The 18,605-nt window shown below is 50.0% G+C and overlaps 1 protein-coding gene across 2 annotated transcripts in view; it reads right to left on the bottom strand.

Annotated features, from left to right (window-relative positions):
* Nucleotides 1–18,605, bottom strand: part of wwtr1 (WW domain containing transcription regulator 1) — a 34,832-nt gene that overhangs the window by 7,006 nt on the left and 9,221 nt on the right. For both annotated transcript variants that reach the window (XM_077023356.1, XM_077023357.1), the window contains exons 2-3: nt 8,965–9,098; nt 835–1,067 (exon numbers count right to left, since the gene is read on the bottom strand). In XM_077023356.1, coding sequence (XP_076879471.1) covers nt 835–1,067; nt 8,965–9,098 — 367 coding nt within the window. The remainder of the gene's footprint in view (nt 1–834; nt 1,068–8,964; nt 9,099–18,605) is intronic.

The raw sequence follows: 18,605 nt of genomic DNA, 5'->3' as shown, positions 1-18,605 counted from the left end.
TAAACAGTCCCACTGACAAATTACTGGTCAGAACAAAATGCTCTTCCTGTAAATCTGCTCTCTGCTGTGGACTTCAGGCAACAACAAACATGCATCCACCACCAGGGGGCACTGCAACAAACATGCACCCACCACCAGGGGGCACTGCAACAAACATGCACCCACCACCAGGGGGCACTGCAACAAACATGCACCCACCACCAGGGGGCACTGCAACAAACATGCACCCACCACCAGGGGGCACTGCAACAAATGTATGTATTCTGGCAGGCCTGATTCCCAGCACTGGTGGATGGGGAGTGACTGCAGGCAGAAAGTTCAAACACGAGCGAGTGACCAGCAGGATTGGCTGAGACGACCCGACGGCGCCACCTCCTGGGGGGAACGAGTGTTAGCAGGAGGACATACGGATGACAGCAGACATGACTAAACGATGGCGATTAGGCTTCTCCTCGCCTGGCCTGTATCAACAGAAGGGGGACGTGAGCAGGATGTGAGTACAGAAGGGAAGCAGTGTATCTCCAGACAAAAGGCACGTGTCACACACACACACACACACACACACACACACACACACACACACACACACACACACACACACACACACACACACACACACACACACACTCACACACACACACACACACACTCACGTGCACATGCACACACAAACGTGTGCTGCTTTTACTGGACCATCTGTGGGTTTCCTCCCTCAACAACACATCCTTGAGCCCCCAGTACTGTCTGATAAAACGGATTCAAGATGTGTGAAGCACACACACTCGCACGTGCGCACGAAAACACACACACACACAAACACACACAAACACACACCTGTCTCATGAGTTCCTCCTGTCTCCTCTGAATACGCTCCCTCTCCAGTTGGATACGCTGCAGTCTGATCTTCTGCTGGTGTTGCTGGGCGCTCAGGGGGTTGGCCATGCTCATCATGCCTGGCTGAGAGCTCTGCTGCTGGGCCATGGAGCCACTCGAGCCCAGGGTCTGTGACTGGGCCTGGTGGTGCTGGTGCTGGAGTTGCTGTGCGTGGTGCTGGTGTTGGGACGCCACTGGGAGGAGACACACAAAGATGACGTGTAGACAGTGTTTGGTTCCAACGTGCACAGGTTCAGGGTTCTCTGGTTCCGACTGCAGACCCCAGGGGACACTGTGTGAGAAGGCAGTATGTGCTGCCAAAGACGACCCAGAATCCTTCACCAGAGACCACGTGCCAATCACACCCACGCGGACTCACGGACATGCAGCCCTGTGGAGGGTTTGGTGAGTGGAGCCGGTGTGCTGAGGGGTGAGGCTTCATGGTGGGAAGACCTGCTCTGGGGGACACACAGCCACCCCTGACCAGGGTCAGACCACTAGACTCACAGTTACACACCAACCACAAACACAGTGGATGTGTGTTCCATGCAACAAATTCTGACAGTGACATTTTCAAGGTGTGAAACGTTCTATCTTAAATAATACCAGGGAGGGGGGAGCAGGTGAAACTCAGGAATGTGTATCAAGATTAGCGAGGGCCATTTCAACAGGCTGTGGAGGACACACACACACATACACACACACACACACACACACACAAATACACACTGGGTAACCAGCCTCATTCTGTACGTGGTATGGGCTTAACTCAGAAATACACAGATGAAGGAAGATGACCCCTGATGTAGAGCCTGTTTTGGCTGCTGGTGTGAAGGGCCTTGTGTGAAACTCTGGTTGTATCAGCCCTAAACCCTAACCCCTAGCCCTAACCCCTAACCCTAGCCATAACCCCTATCCCTAGACCTGCTGTGCTGATGACGAATAAAAAATATCACATATTGATATCACAATATCACAAATCTGATTCACATAAATTGGAAACATTTAGAGGAAAAGGAAACATCAGGTGTGATTTGGTAATGAAACATGAAATGTAATGAAAGCAAAATAAGAACAAATTCAGGTGGAGGTGGGTGGGGTTTGTTCTGTTGTTCTGTCCAAGGACAATGCAGAGACAACAGATCAGCACACCCAGACCAGACTAGTCAAGACAGACCAGACTATCCCCAGCTTGCTACATATCCAGACCTGGCTAGCCAAACCTTGATCCCCTAGCTCAGACACCACCTAGACACTTCACCCCTCCCCTTCCCAAACTCCCACATGAGTGAACCTTCTGCTAGATTCTGCTTACGTTGCAGACACAACGCTGCGTTTCACAGAACCCAAGCCGCTCGGCCACACGTGCATGTCTGGAGCTTTCTGTGTGTGGTGTGTTTATCTGTTGTGTAAACTCTCATGGAGCAAGGCATGCCTCCGAAAGCCAGATGTGTCCAGGCCATCGTGGGGCCGGCGTTCTAGCTCCGCCTCCACAAGGGCTGAGCCACCTCTAGCTCCACCTCCAGACTTGGCAACTTGTCGAGGTTGAGGTTGTCGAGGTTTCCCCTGAGCATAAGCTGGTGCACTTCCAGAGTGAGGTTAGGTAACCCTAACCCAAACCCTGGTGTGAGGTGCTGTCCCATCGCCTTGGTGCTTTGGCAACATTTAGACAAAAGGATGCACCCTAACCATAGACCTAACCCTAACCCCTAACCCTTAACCCTAAACACTAACCCTAGACCCTAGATTGCTTCCTCCAAAAACTCCACCAAGCAGTGAATGAAGCACTGCTGTCTTCAGCTGGAAAGGCAACGCAAGGAACGTCAGATATCCATGTGTGTCCAGCATGTGGGAGAGACATTACCACTGAAAATAACTCAGGAACTTACCCAGCAACACAGAGCTCATGATAGACTAAATAATACCTTCAGTCATGTTAGCAGAATAACCTTTTAATCCAGTCTTATTGCTGGGTAGTCTTGGAATGAACAGAATACTCTTTAATTACATGTTTAAGTGAGACTGGCTGTTCACATCCAGAGCTTCACGAGTGTAGGACACTTTACCTCTCAGCACTGACTTGGCAGGAACATTTGCACTTGAACTATTTGATCTTGGTTGTTGTCAGGCAGTCCACTGTTTTTAATGCAAGACTGGGTTACCTTATATTAACAGATAAAATGATCGTAACATGAAGATGCACTTCCTTCATTACTTCAGACAAAAGTCACTCTGTAACTGATAACATGGAGTTCAAAGAGTGAGAGGCCATAACGGAGTCATTCACAGACATATACATAGTGGGTATGGGGCGGGGTCTGGGGCGGGGTTTGGGGCAGGGTCTGGGGCGGGGTCTGGGGCAAAACATTTCCTTGGACACTGCTGTGAGGCACAGACATGCCCAGAGATGATGTGTGTTAATGGAAGACCAGCAAGTAACAAACATCTTTATTATTTCAGTTACCATGAGACAGTGTGGGGGAGGGGCAGTGAAAACGAGGATCTATGTATGAGACAGTGTGGGGGAGGGGCAGTGAAAACGAGGATGTGTGTATGAGACAGTGTGGGGGAGGGGCAGTGAAAACGAGGATGTGTGTATGAGACAGTGTGGGGGAGGGGCAGTGAAAACGAGGATGTGTGTATGAGGCAGTGTGGGGGAGGGGCAGTGAAAACGAGGATCAATGTATGAGACAGTGTGGGGGAGGGGCAGTGAAAACGAGGATGTGTGTATGAGACAGTGTGGGGGAGGGGCAGAGAAAACGAGGATGTGTGTATGAGACAGTGTGGGGGAGGGGCAGAGAAAACGAGGATGTGTGTATGAGACAGTGTGGGGGAGGGGCAGAGAAAACGAAGATGTGTGTATGAGACAGTGTGGGGGAGGGGCAGTGTGGGGGAGGGACAGTGAAAATGAGGATCTATGTATGAGACAGTGTGGGGGAGGGGCAAGGAAAACGAGGATCTATGTATGAGACAGTGTGGGGGAGGGGCAGTGAAAACGAGGATCTATGTATGAGACAGTGTGGGGGAGGGGCAAGGAAAACGAGAATGTGTGTACGAGACAGTGGGGGGGAGGGGCAGAGAAAAACGAGGATGTGTGTATGAGACAGTGTGGGGGAGGGGCAGCGAGGTATGAGCGTAACAAAGGCCTCCTTGTTTCTGTTAATTCCCAGAAACAGCGTCAGCTGTCCAACAGGGTCAGCGGAAAAAAGAAGAATGGAAAAAAGCTTCCAGCCCCAAAAATCTGTAACACATTAAAACCCTCACAATGTTTCTACCAAGGGCTCAACCTGATCAGCTTAAATAAGTCCACACACCAGATGACTTTGGACTTTCCCATTTCATAAAGTTTATTTTACAGAAATTTCTATTTGCACTAAAAGGTAAATCTGACTATGCATCAGGAGCAAATGTCACTGTAGAAGATAAAGAAAGAGATGTCTGTGCGTGTGTGTGTGTGTGTGTGTGTGTGTGTGTGTGCATGTGTCCAGATGTGTGGGTGTGTGTGTGTGTGAGGGGGGGTTGGCAAAGACCAGTCCTGCAACTCTGTAGCAGTGTATACCACTCCAGATTACACTCGCATACACACACCCATGAGTATGCACTTACACCCCTCTGATCTCAACAATCCACTCTCCAACACACAATCCCAGTTGCACCATGTGCCACTGTAAGGTGCTGATGGTGAGAGTGAGCGTTGAGAAAGTAAGGATCCTTGCAGCCAAGGAAACGGATCACGACCATGCCAAGGCCTTCAGCTCAATCACCCTTCACTGGACTGCAGGTGAGGAGGGCAACTGTGGGGGGTGAGGGGCAGAAGTGTGATGCCCAACTGTGGGGGGTGAGGGGCAGAAGTGTGATGGTGGGCAGTAGGGGCTGGGGGTTGTCAGATCCCCTAGCAGAGCGGAGGGGGTGTGGGAAGGGGTGAGAGAGTGGAGCATACAGTCACCCGCATACACCCACCATGTGCTGTGGGGTTTGTGCTCAACGTTCATTTCTCCCTGAGATGTACAAGCCTGCTCCCAGCCGTCGGGCAGCACCAGCACAACACAGAGCTGCAAACCAGCTTTATATGCTGGCCTGGTCCTGGTCCAGACCCACACTGGGCCACAAGTCCAAAGGAACCTGTCTGTAGCGGAGCGACACTAAAGCAACACTTGAGTGGGCTTGCGGCATCAGTACTGTGTTATCGGGTGCAAGTTGAATCAATTGAGTTGCGGTTCTGAAATAAAAAATTGCCTTCAGTTGTCCTTCCCAGGGCAGCTGGGATAGAGCTGAGGAGCAAGGAAATAAATCAAAACAACAAAAGGCTGAGAAGGCCCTGAGTGATGAGAGAGGGATGCTAGGTAGCACTGCTCCAACAGAACAGTAAAGGGTTTTCCATCCACCGAGTTTTTGCGCATTTTGAAAATGCGCATGAAAAAAGCTGGACGGAAAAAGTCCAAAATTCGAAAAAAGCCCCAAATATCCAAAATAAAAGAATACCCAATACCCAAAATAAAAAAAGATTTTTACGCTAGGAGGAGGTGGAAAAGTTAGACTATCGCATTGCCAAAATTCGGAAAAACTGGATGGAAAAGGGTTTTTTCACATAAACAATGATGTATCATGCCTCAAGTCATGTGGTTCTGTACATGATCGCGATGTAAAGCTGGCAAATGCATACAAAAACAGTTCTGGATAGAGCAAAAATTGAATTTAACTTCTCCATGTATAGAAAAGAAAAAGAAAAAAATTTTTTAAAACCTCAACGTGCAAAAATGCGTAACTGCCAGATGGATGTAAAACCACTATTGTTTGGCGTCCTCTCACGTGATCTAAAGTTTATTCGCATAACTGTAATGAATGGAAACAAGGCTTAATTTGCATTTTTTTCTGCCGAAACTTGGAAACTGCGCATTATTTTTTTGAAAGGTTTGGATGGAAACCCGGCTAGTGAGGAATGGACTGGTTCTAGACTGGTGGCTGGACTGGTTCTGGACTGGTGCTGGTCTGGTTCTGGTCTGGTGTTGGTCTGGTGCTGGTCTGGCCAGATGGGAGATGGGGTAAAAGCCAGAGGGCCTGACCACAATTCTACCCCACAAAAAAATGTGCATTATAGGCTTGAACTGTAACAACAGTGGGCACGAACAGGCAGAAGGGAGAGGTGGTTCATCTGTACCACAGCAAAACTGTCCTGACAGCAGCCCAACCAACACCACAACCAACACCACAACCAGCACCACAACCAGCAACCCAAGCAGCACCACAACCAACACCACAACCGAGTTACTGAACACTGGACAGCATCAGACTGACTTACTCAAAGGTTTCCGGGATTCTTGCTCTCAGAGAAGCTATGTTGCCTGGGTTTCTTATACATTCACCAAGTTAATCATTTGATTAACTGAAAATGATGTTTAACAAGGTCTGTGATAAGATTATCATTCAGGTCTAATCATTGAACCAGCTCTGCATAAAAAAAAAACTTTTTTTACTAGCTACATTTACACACTGGGATGGGAAACCACACGTTCTGACTGCACTGTTCCAACAAGTCAAGCCAGATGTAGGCATCATTCCTCTAGGTCTGTTCACCTGTAGCGGGGCGGAGTAGGAGGCGGAGCTACAGCCCCAGCACCCCAAGCTGTTCTCGACAGGCTGGTCATGATTATATCAGCAAAGTCATCACGCTTGCTCACTCCACCCCCCTCTCTATCTCCACACCCTCCCTCACTCATACTCCCGCCCTCCCTATTTCCATCCGTCCCTTCATCTTATATAATCCACATCATCTTCTTATTTTAATTTAGGGAACACTGATGGAATGATCAGTGTTTTTGGTGGACTATTGCTTGGTTGACAAACTGTATTAACAATAAAAACTAATAAAAACGACCAAATGAAAAGTCTAAAACATTTTTTTTTAAATAGCTACGACTGTTCATTAAACATCTGCATGTCAAGCGAGAGATGTGTTGTTTAGTCTCCCTCTCTGTCTGGAGACCTTTAACAGCTGCTGGAAGGAACACAGACACCCGCCTCTTTTTCCATTTCATCATGAAGCAAGATTCAAGGAGCTGCACACCAGAACAACACACTGAAACTTCAGGAACGTCAGGATCACTGATCACACTGTGTGTGTGTCAGTTACACTATAGAAAACCTGCCAGACTCGTCTCAACAGTGTCCTACTACTGCCACAGCTTGTTCCTACCCACACCCCTTTAGTCAAAGACCCCCACAGGATTTTAGTGAAAAACCTTGCAGGACCTTAGTGAGACACCCCACAGGACCTTAGTGAAACACCCCACAGGACCTAAGAGAAACACCCCACAGGACCTTAGTGAAACACCCCACAGGACCTAAGAGAAATACCCCAAAGCACCTTAGTAAAACACCCCACAGGACCTTAGAGAAACACCCCAAAGCACCTTAGTAAAACACCCCACAGGACCTTAGAGAAACACCCCAAAGGACTTTTCGCCCACTAAAGGCCTGAGGATGACAGCTGAATCCCAACTCCTTCTGCTTGGTGGAACTTTGATTTTTTGGATGTGAGGCTCCTGTATGACACAAACTCTGACCCTGTGCCAGGTGTCACCTCCCTGACCCTGGATGGGTGATACCTCCCTGACCCGGGATGGGTGATACCTCCCTGACCCTGAATGGGTGATACCTCCCTGACCCTGGATGGGTGATACCTCACTGACCCGGGATGGGTGATACCTCCCTGACCCTGGATGGGTGTCACCTCCCTGACCTTGGATGGGTGTCACCTCCCTGACCCTAGATGGGTGTCACCTCCCTGACCCTGAATGGGTGTCACCTCCCTGACCCTGGATAGGTGATACCTCCCTGACCCTGGATGGGTGATACCTCCCTTACCCTAGATGGGTGATACCTCCCTGACCCTGGATGGGTGTCACCTCCCTGACCCTGGATAGGTGATACCTCCCTGATCCTGGATGGGTGATACCTCCCTGACCCTGGATGTGTGTCACCTCCATGACCCTGGATGGGTGATACCTCCCTGACCAGGGATGAGTGATACCTCCCTGACCAGGGATGGGTGATACCTCCCTGACCCGGGATGGGTGATACCTCTTTGACCCTGGATGGGTGTCACCTCCCTCACCCTGGATGGGTGTCACCTCTCTGACCCTGGATGTGTGTCACCTCCCTGACCCTGGATGGGTGTCACCTCCCTGACCCTGGATGGGTGATACCTCCCTGACCCTGGATGGGTGATACCTCCCTGACCCTGGATGGGTGTCACCTCCCTGACCCTAAATGGGTGATACCTCCCTGACCCTGAATGGGTGATACCTCCCTGACCCTGGATGGGTGATACCTCCCTGACCCGGGATGGGTGTCACCTCCCTGATTCCTGGATGGGTGATATCTCCCTGACCCTGGATGGGTAATACCTCCCTGACCCTAGATGGGTGATACCTCCCTGACCCTGGATGGGTGATACCTCCCTTACACTAAATGGGTGATACCTCCCTGACCCTGGATGGGTCATACTTCCCTGACCCTGGATGGGTGTCACCTCCCTGTCCCTGGATGGGTGTAGGGTTATGCCAGTTCTCATCTCCACACCTGCAGGTGAAGGAAGTGCTGGCTGTCTTTATAACATTTGAAAATTGTTCTGGTATTAACAGTAGGGTTGTTCAGGAAGCGATTGCTGACCTATTTTGCATATTTTATATTTTCCCTTGCTGTTAAAAGTAAAAAGTAAATTCTTACATTTTGCTGCCAAAAGTAAAATATCTGTGTTTCCCCTCTTCTTGTGGCTGAGACCCAACTGTGGGCGTCAGCAGGCCCAGAGACACAATGCCATGGCAAAGTCTGTAAGTCATGCACAGCTCCTAAGGTGCTACACCTGGATCATAGTTTCAGGTTGATAACTGAGGTCCTGTATTAATAGTCTTGAGTGGTGATGTAGCTTCCTGTGGCTCTCAGACATCCCATCCTGCTCTATTTTTGGGATGTTTCTTGCATGCAAGAATACAAGAGGTGTAATATGGTTGTATGGTTCTGGGGTTCTGAGTTCCTGGGTCCTTGGGTTCTGGTAACGCACATGCTTGTGTGAGGAGGGCAAGGTCTTACCCAGGTTGGGCTGTGACAGAGCCATAGATCGGTGCTGGACACTGCTGGGTGGCTGTGCGTGCAGGCTCATCTGGGCCATGGTGGTCGCCATGGTCTTCCGAGGGTCATGCCATGTGGTGATCTTATCCACGTGACTGCAGACGAGACGCACACACACACATGCACAAAACATTTACAAAAACATATTTCAGGGATTTTCCATAAAACAGATGCTGCTACTGCTACAATAAAGAAATGTGCAAAATGTCTACAGAAACATTTCAGACTCTAGGACAATTGTATTTTCAGTGTTGCAACAAACTATCCTAATCTGAGCACTTACTCAACAACACCCAGTCAGCCCAGTTCAGCCAAGCAACAGCCCAGTTCAACCAACCATTAAATTCAGGGTCTTCTGCATATCAGCCCCTCAGAGTCCCAAACATCGCCAAGACGCCCACAGTTAACGAGCCCGTCCTCAGAGTAAATGAACCCGTCCTTGTTAATCAACTTCACCATATCTAGTGAGTTCACGAGATATCTGACCAGGGACAATCATGGGGCACATGTAGCCATGACTGTGCTTGTAGTCATAGTTACTCTGAAGAGCATGTGCTGGAATGCGTTGCCATGGAGATGATTGCCATACCAGGTTCCCCAGCCGTGTAGCAGGTCAGCTGCCCCATGCAGTGTGTCATTTATGAAGTGTTTGATTCCTCCCTCACGCTGTATGCTCCATGAACTCTCAGACACTCACAGCTTCGTTCACGTGACAACAGCTCTATAACTTCATTCACACACTCATGCACTGCAGTACATTCAAATCACCCATGATTTCTTCTAGTTTCATGTGCTGGAGCCATTACGAACCCTCTCATAGACAAAAAAAACATAAATTCATGGCACTAATCGCGTAGTTTGGGGGATTTCGGCTGCCTCCGTAGATGTTGTTTCCACAGGGTTTGGGTTCCTCGGCTGTTTGGGCCTGTTGGGTCACAGATCCTGCTGAACGCAAGAACCTGAGGCAAGGCAACATGGTGGAGGCCCAGTGCTACGAAGGTGTGGCGGAGGCGTGATCAGACACTATCAGGCAATCAGATTGGCCACTTCCTGCTGTGCTGCCACAGTGACGGCAGCTCAAACACTGGGACCAGGAAGTGCAGCCAACTACATTCCTGACACAAGGTGCATTACAGCACATACGTGTAGATACACCCCTACAGATAGAGAGGTGTGTGTGGTGTGTGGATACACCCCTACAGAGATAGAGGTGTGTGTGGTATGTGGATACGCCCCTACAGGTGTGTGTGGTGTGTGGATACACCCCTACAGAGAAAGAGGTGTGTGTGGTGTGTAGATAGACCCCTACAGAGAAAGAGGTGTGTGTGGTGTGTAGACACACCCCGACAGAGAGAGAGAGAGGTGTGTGTGTGTGGTGTGTGGATACACCCCGACAGAGGCCAGCAGGCTACCATGTGAAGCCTGTGTGCTTGAATACCAAGCTTACAACTCTGCTCTGTGTAATCTGGTGTTAGAGGCTCATAGAGTGAGAGCCAAGCAAAGCTGACAGGGACGAGCAGAGGGGGGGGGGAGTGAGAGTACACAGCTCGATTCAGTACACAGCTCAATCACTCGGACACACTCAACTCTGAGTACACAGATTAAACACTCTGACTCACTTGACTAAGCTCAGAAACTCTTGGATTGAGGTGAATAAAGATCTGGGTAAATGATCACCATACAAACCTGAACAAAGCAGAAAAGATGTTGAAGGAGGGTTTTCTCCGCTTGGAGAACATGACTAAACAGAACATTTAATTAACACTTCATGACCGCCCTCAAATCTCAGTCCAATGTACATGAGGTATAAGGTTGATCACCATGGACAATCAGTCCTGCAATCACTCCTACTCAGTACTCACTGAGTGCACTTCTGCCTTCTTTCATTTCAGCACCTACACCCTTCTGTAGAGATCAAGAGAACTTATTCAAAATTATTTACCCTGGTAACTGAGATTGTACTACAGACTGGACAGCTGCTGTCTCTCCCCACGCTGCTGTCTCTCCTCACGCTACTGTCTCTCCTCACGCTGCTGTCTCTCCCCACACTGCTGTCTCTCCCCACGCTGCTGTCTCTCCTCACGCTGCTGTCTCTCCCCACGCTGCTGTCTCTCCTCACGCTGCTGTCTCTCCCCACGCTGCTGTCTCTCCTCACGCTGCTGTCTCTCCCCTCTCCCCATGCTGCTGTCTCTCCCCACGCTGCTGTCTCTCCCCTTGCTACTGTCTCTCCCCATGCTGCTGTCTCTCCTCACGCTACTGTCTCTCCCCACGCTGCTGTCTCTCCTCATGCTACTGTCTCTCCCCACGCTGCTGTCTCTCCCCACGCTGCTGTTTCTCCTCACGCTACTGTCTCTCCCCACGCTGCTGTCTCTCCCCACGCTACTGTCTCTCCCCACACTGCTCTCTCTCCTCACGCTACTGTCTCTCCCCACGCTGCTGTCTCTCCCCACACTGCTGTCTCTCCTCACGCTGCTGTCTCTCCCCACGCTGCTGTCTCTCCTCACACTGCTAAAGTGAGGAAGTACACTCAGAGTACACCAGTGCCAGGTCTGACTGTGAAGCCTCACATCACTGTGTTTGTGTAAGAGAGCTCTGATGTGTACTGATGTGTACTCTGATGTGTACTAAAAAACAAAGGCTCGCATGCTAGTACACACACACACACACACACACACACACACACACACACACACACACACACACACACACACACACACACACACACACACACACACACACACACACTGCACATTCTCCCTCTCTCTCATACACACACACAGGAAGTTGAGAAGAACAATAGCTGTAGGGCAACAACACTGCAAAAACAAAACAGCTCCGCTTCACCCTTCTCCCTGAACCACACACACACAGCAGCCCGCTGGACACCCCAGACCCCACCTCCCCATTGGTGCACTAGTAGACCACGCCTCCCCGTTGGTGCACTAGTAGACCCCGCCTCCCCATTGGTGCACTAGTAGACCACGCCTCCCCATTGGTGCACTAGTAGACCACGCCTCCCCTTTGGTGCACTAGTAGACCACGCCTCCCCATTGGTGCACTAGTAGACCACGCCTCCCTATTGGTGCACTAGTAGACCACGCCTCCCCGTTGGTGCACTAGTAGACCACGCCTCCCCATTGGTGCACTAGTAGACCACGTCTCCCCATTGGTGCACTAGTAGACCACGCCTCCCCGTTGGTGCACTAGTAGACCACGCCTCCCCATTGGTGCACTAGTAGACCACGCCTCCCCATTGGTGCACTAGTAGACCCCGCCTCCCCATTGGTGCACTAGTAGACCACGCCTCCCCATTGGTGCACTAGTAGACCCCGCCTCCCCATTGGTACACTAGTAGACCCCACCTCCCCATTGGTACACTAGTAGACCCCACCTCCCCATTGGTGCACTAGTAGACCACGCCTCCCCATTGGTACACTACTAGACCCCACCTCCCCATTGGTACACTAGTAGACCCCCGCCTCCCCATTGGTGCACTAGTAGACCACGCCTCCCCATTGGTGCACTAGTAGACCCCGCCTCCCCATTGGTACACTAGTAGACCCCACCTCCCCATTGGTACACTAGTAGACCCCACCTCCCCATTGGTGCACTAGTAGACCACGCCTCCCCATTGGTACACTAGTAGACCCCACCTCCCCATTGGTACACTAGTAGACCCCACCTCCCCATTGGTACACTAGTAGACCCCACCTCCCCATTGGTACACTAGTAGACCCCACCTCCCCATTGGTGCACTAGTAGACCACGCCTCCCCATTGGTGCACTAGTAGACCCCACCTCCCCATTGGTACACTAGTAGACCCCACCTCCCCATTGGTACACTAGTAGACCACGCCTCCCCGTTGGTACACTAGTAGACCCCACCTCCCCATTGGTGCACTAGTAGACCTATATGCACACTCATACTGATCATTAATGGAAACCTCCACACTGTAGTTGTCTCGTCAGGCCCCAGCAGATGCAGAGCTGCTGTGATCCATTGCCTGTACATGTGCTGTGTTACCAGTCTGTGCTCTGAAGGGTCTTCCATCTGTCCAGGGAACCTGAGCTGCTACTGAATCTGTGTGTGTGTGTGTGTGTGTGTGTTTCTGTATGCCTGTGTGTTTGTGTGAGTGCGCGTGTGTGCCAGTGCGTTAGTGTGTCTGTGTGCGTGTGTGTGTCAGTGTGTGTGTGCCAGTGTGTGTGCGCGTGTATGTGCCAGTGTGTGTGTGTGTGTGTGTGTGTGTGTGTGTGTGTGTGTGTGTCAGTGTGTGTGTGTGTGTTTGCAGCTGCAGGCTAAAAATAAGCAGCAAACCCAGGACTTAAAGAAGCAGCTGCTGTAGTGTCTGAATGCTAAGACCCCACACCCCACCCAACACACACCTACACAGACACACCCATCGCACTCTTCCTCACACACACCCTACACAGACACTCCATCACATTCTCCCTCACACACACACACACACACACACACACACACACTCACCCACCACACACACACATCCTACACGGACACACCATCACAATTTCCCTTTCACACACACACACACACACACACACACACACACACACACACACACACACACACACACACACACACACACACACACACACACACACACACACACTTCCATACTTCCATTCATACAAACACATGTGACTGTCCAGTAGGTTTTAAGTGAGTACAACTTGTACGCTTGTACAACTAATAGAACAATCTTGAACGGAGCTGTCTGCTTATCAGGACACAGAAAAAACAGTTGTGTAAAAATGATGATCGTGCTTGGCAGCCGTTGTGTCTGAAAAGCTCCCAGCGTTCCCTGCACAGCGTGTCAGCCAGGACATTTCACAACTCCCAGAGAATAAGAGCCACACAGAGCCAAAGACCAGCGAAAACATATAAATATTAGTGTGAGGGGCATTTACAAGATGCCATCCAGTACGGGAGCACATGGTGGTGTCACTGCTTGTTGCACACGGACGCCCCACACACACACACACACACACACACACACACACACACACACACACACACACACACACACACACACACACACACACACACACACAAAGCTGCCCAACCATCTTTCTCACCAAGCTCAGGTTGCCAGGGTTCCCCAGTCACAGTATAATGACAAACACTGAGGCTGGGCTGTCACCGATACAGCCTGGACACACCATGACGCACCAGGACACCGCAGGACACAGCAGGACACACCATGACGCACCAGGACACACCATGACGCACCAGGACACCGCAGGACACAGCAGGACACACCATGACGCACCAGGACACCGCAGGACACAGCAGGACACACCATGACGCACCATGACGCACCAGGACATGCCAGGACATGCCAGGACACGCCAGAGCAGCTTCCTGGAACGAGGGCAGTATGGGCCTGTGAGGCAGGGGCAACACCCATCCTGCCCACACATCCGCCCCACACACTCAGCTGGTAACATGGGGCTCCATCAGTCTTTAAACTAACAGTGCATGACACTGGCTGAGCGATAATTAGAATAATCCAGATTAATTATGACACAAATGCAAATAAATCAACCATAACGGACCAAATAAATAAATAAATGACCAAATTGTTTGTGTGGATTACAATCCTAAAACTGCCCCAACTGCCCCTCAGCTGTTGAACAAGCGGTTCTGTGACTCCTCTTGTTACTTGTTAGGACAACTGGCAGGCAGGTCAGCCAAGTCCAGGCAGCAGGTGGAGAGAGCAAGCTAACTATAGACCTGGCACTGATAGAGAGGGAGGGGAGGAGAGAGAGAGAGAGAGAGAGAGGAGAGAGAGGAGAGAGAGAGAGAGAGAGAGAGAGGAGAGAGAGAGAGGGGGAGAGAGAGGAGGAGAGAGAGGGAGAGAGAGAGAGAGAGAGAGAGAGAGAGAGAGAGGGAGAGAGAGAGAGAGAGAGGGGAGGGAGAGAGAGAGGGAGAGAGAGAGAGAGAGAGAGGAGAGAGAGAGGGAGAGAGAGAGAGAGAGAAAGAAGATAGAGGGAGAAGGAGAGAGAGAGAGAAAGAGAGAGAGGGAGAGAGAGAGAGAAAGAGGGGACAGAGAGAGAGGTAGTGGAAGAGAACGGGAGAGAAAGATGAGGAGGAGAAAGGGAGAGAGAGGGAGAGAAAGGGGAGAGAGGGGGAGAAGAGAGAGAGGGAGTGGGAGAGAAAGTGAGAGAGGAAGAGGGAGGGAAAGGGGGAAAGAGAGGGAGAAGAGGGAAGGGGATGGGAGAGAAAGGGGGGAGAGAGAGAGAGAGAGAGAGAGAGAGAGATGGAGAGGGAGTCTCTATCTAGTATTACTACTATTATTGTTATATTTAATACTTTTGTTATTATTACTTATACATATAATGCCAGTTATGCGGTAATGGTGGAAATAATAATAATTATATCATTATTAGTACTGCCATTGCCGTTATAAATATTATTATTACTTATTACTGGCAGCAGTTATACTATTGTTGTTATTCTATGTCTATTTGATAATTCCAATGTAATAGCTTTGGCAAGACAAATGTGTCAACAAATAAGCACACTGACTTTGAATTTAATTTAATTTAATTGAGAGAGAGAGAGAGAGGAGAGAGGGAGGAAGGGACCATGCTTACATACGTGTGTGTGTGTGTGTGTGTGTGTGGGTGTGTGTGTGTGTGTGTGTGTGTGTGTGTGTGTGTGTGTGTGTGTATGTGTGTGTGGTGAGTAGGTAGATTTCCTGCTCACCTCACTGACAGCTCGGACTGCTCAACCTTGCCATGCCGTCGAAACAAGAAAAACTAGCTCAGGTTTCCAGAGCTCATACGTTATGACTGTGGAGTGCGTGGCGTAGAACTACAGGAGTCAAGTCTACTCATGTCAGAAGAGAAAATACAATCAGCTCGAAGCTGCTCAGAGGAGACGGTGTGATTCCCTCACCGTACCAGGTGAGTTATAACCCACAACTCCTGCTTTCCACACTGCACATACCACCGTCCTACAGTTCATTCCCCCCTCCACCCACACCTCCACCACCCACACCACTCCCATCCCCACCCCTCCACCCACACCCCTCACCCACACCCCTCCACCCCACACCCTCCACCACACCCTCCACCCACGCCCCTCCACCACCGCCCTCCACCCACGCCCCTCCCACCCCACCCGTCACCTCCCACACCCTCACCCCACGCCCTCCACCCACACCTCCCACCCACCCACCCCTCACCCCCACACCCCTCCACCCACACCCTCACCCCACCCCCTCACCCTCCCCACCCCCCGCCCCTCCACCCCCACAGCCCCCCACCCCCTCCACCCACCCTCCACCCCACGCCCCCTCCACCCCACCCCTCCATCCCACCCCTCCACCCAGCCCCCTCCACCCACAGCCCCTACCCACACCCCTCCACCCACCGCCCCTCCACCCAGCCCCCTCCATCCCCACCCCTCCACCCCGCCCACCACCCCCACCACCCTCCATCCCACCCTCCATCCCCACCCCCTCCACCCCACCCACCCTCCACCCCCACGCCCCTCCATCCCCACCCCTCCACCCCACGCCCCTCCACCCACGCCCCTCCACCCACACCCCTCCATCCCCACCCCTCCATCCCCACCCCTCCACCCCACGCCCCTCCACCCACGCCCCTCCACCCACGCCCCTCCACCCACGCCCCTCCACCCCACGCCCCTCCACCCACGCCCCTCCACCCCACGCCCCTCCACCCACACCCTCCACCCACACCCCTCCATCCCCACCCCTCCACCCCACGCCCCTCCACCCACACCCTCCACCCCACGCCCCTCCACCACCGCCCTCCACCCGTCTCCGCTTTCATCAACCTACCACGCATGAGCCATGCATGCAGATCTTCTCCTGGGGGAGGGGCTACATAGAGGGAGGGGCTATATGGAGGGCGGGGCCACGCTGTCCATTCATTCAGCAGTATTGCATAATGCAAGTTTAAATTTTATTATTTTTCATATTATTTCAGAACTTCAGCAAAGTGTGAACGTACTGGGTAATGTTTAAAATCCTGTAACAATGTAAAAGTGTGACAGTAACAGGAACATTGAACAAGAAGCCCAACAGCCCCAATGGAAACCCAAATGAACAATAAAAAATCCAAATGCACTACGAAAAACCCAAACGAACAACATAAAACCCAAACAAACAACGTAAATGCCACACGCTCCGTTATAGAATAATAACCATAGAAGCGTGTTCGTATCTAAATGAATGATAACTGTAGCAGTATGTTTGTATCTGGAAAACAAATCTTCTGTAACTATTTGATAAAATCAGAAACTACTTGGTAACTACCAAACCATTTTTAATAAAGATTCACCATCTTAATCTCTGTGACTTTAAAAACTACAGATCATATGAAAAGGTTCGCATTTTCAACATAACGATGCCATTTATCATAATATATAATTTAGAGACTGTAATTGTTTGCATACTTTTACAGGCAAGGATTCAACTGGATTCAAGGAGTTGCTAGGTCTACATGAGTTAATAGGAGTCATGTTTTCATGGGTTAATAGGAGTCAGGTCTACATGGGTTAATACAGTGGTTCCCAAACTTTTTCTGCCGTGCCCCCCTTTAGTAGATGAGAATATTTTTGCGCCCCCCCCCCATTGACTAGGGATGCACCGATTCACGTTTTTCACTTCCGATACCCATTCATATCTATCTGAGGCTTGGTATCGGCCGATACTGATCCGATACCGATCTGATAAAACAGTGCTGAATCGACTTAAAACATTTTTTTTTTTAAACACAGACATACTGAATTACAAGTTTATTGAAAACTCTGCACCAGTATAGCACACTTAAACACACATAAAAACATGTAAAAAAAGCACAACTTGCATTTGTTCAGTCAGGGCAATTATGAATATAACATTGAATGTAAAATATCAAAGAACCTGAAACAGACAAAAACAATAGGTTCACATCTTTGGTCAAACATGAAAAAAATAAACTGCAAGAAACCTTTGAAATGGTTCAAGAATTCTAAATATCATTTTAAATAAATAAGGAGATGAAATAAGAGAAACAGCAATACCTATGCGGCTAGTTTGCTAGCGTTGACATCACGCAGAGCACAAAGCATGTAACGGCCAGAAATATGTGTACTGTCTCTTTAAGGGAGCTAGTTGAGCGCGCGTATGGAATATTGTTGTTATTTAGCTTTCTGCCGTAGAAAACCACTGCTCTTTATTTTATCTTTATTTTATTTCTGTAAGTAACGCATTCAATGAGCTTTGGACAACTCACCAGTTCATGTATGAACAGTCAAGTAATGATGGAGCCCAGGTTTATTTTGGTCAACCAGCACATAAACGGACTAAGTGGAATAGCACCAGCGCGAATACGAGTGAGTGATTCACCTCTTCTCTGCTTCGTGTTTCACTCGCCTGTTAACTGTCCAAGTTTTCTGTCCGTGTCGGAGTGTAACTCCGAAAAGCGTTACAAGCATAGAATTAGACTGAATAGATCTGTTTTAATGGATCGGTCACATTGTCACTGATACCCGATATAGAATTTTTTCAGATATTAATATCGGAATCGGTGCATCCCTAATATTGACACATGTGCACGTTTTACTT

Source organism: Brachyhypopomus gauderio, chromosome 12, assembly GCF_052324685.1.
Source record: "Brachyhypopomus gauderio isolate BG-103 chromosome 12, BGAUD_0.2, whole genome shotgun sequence".
NCBI classification, from domain to species: Eukaryota; Metazoa; Chordata; class Actinopteri; order Gymnotiformes; family Hypopomidae; genus Brachyhypopomus; species Brachyhypopomus gauderio.
The sequence above is the reverse complement of the archived record's forward strand: the minus strand, read 5'-3'. Positions and strand labels throughout refer to the sequence as shown.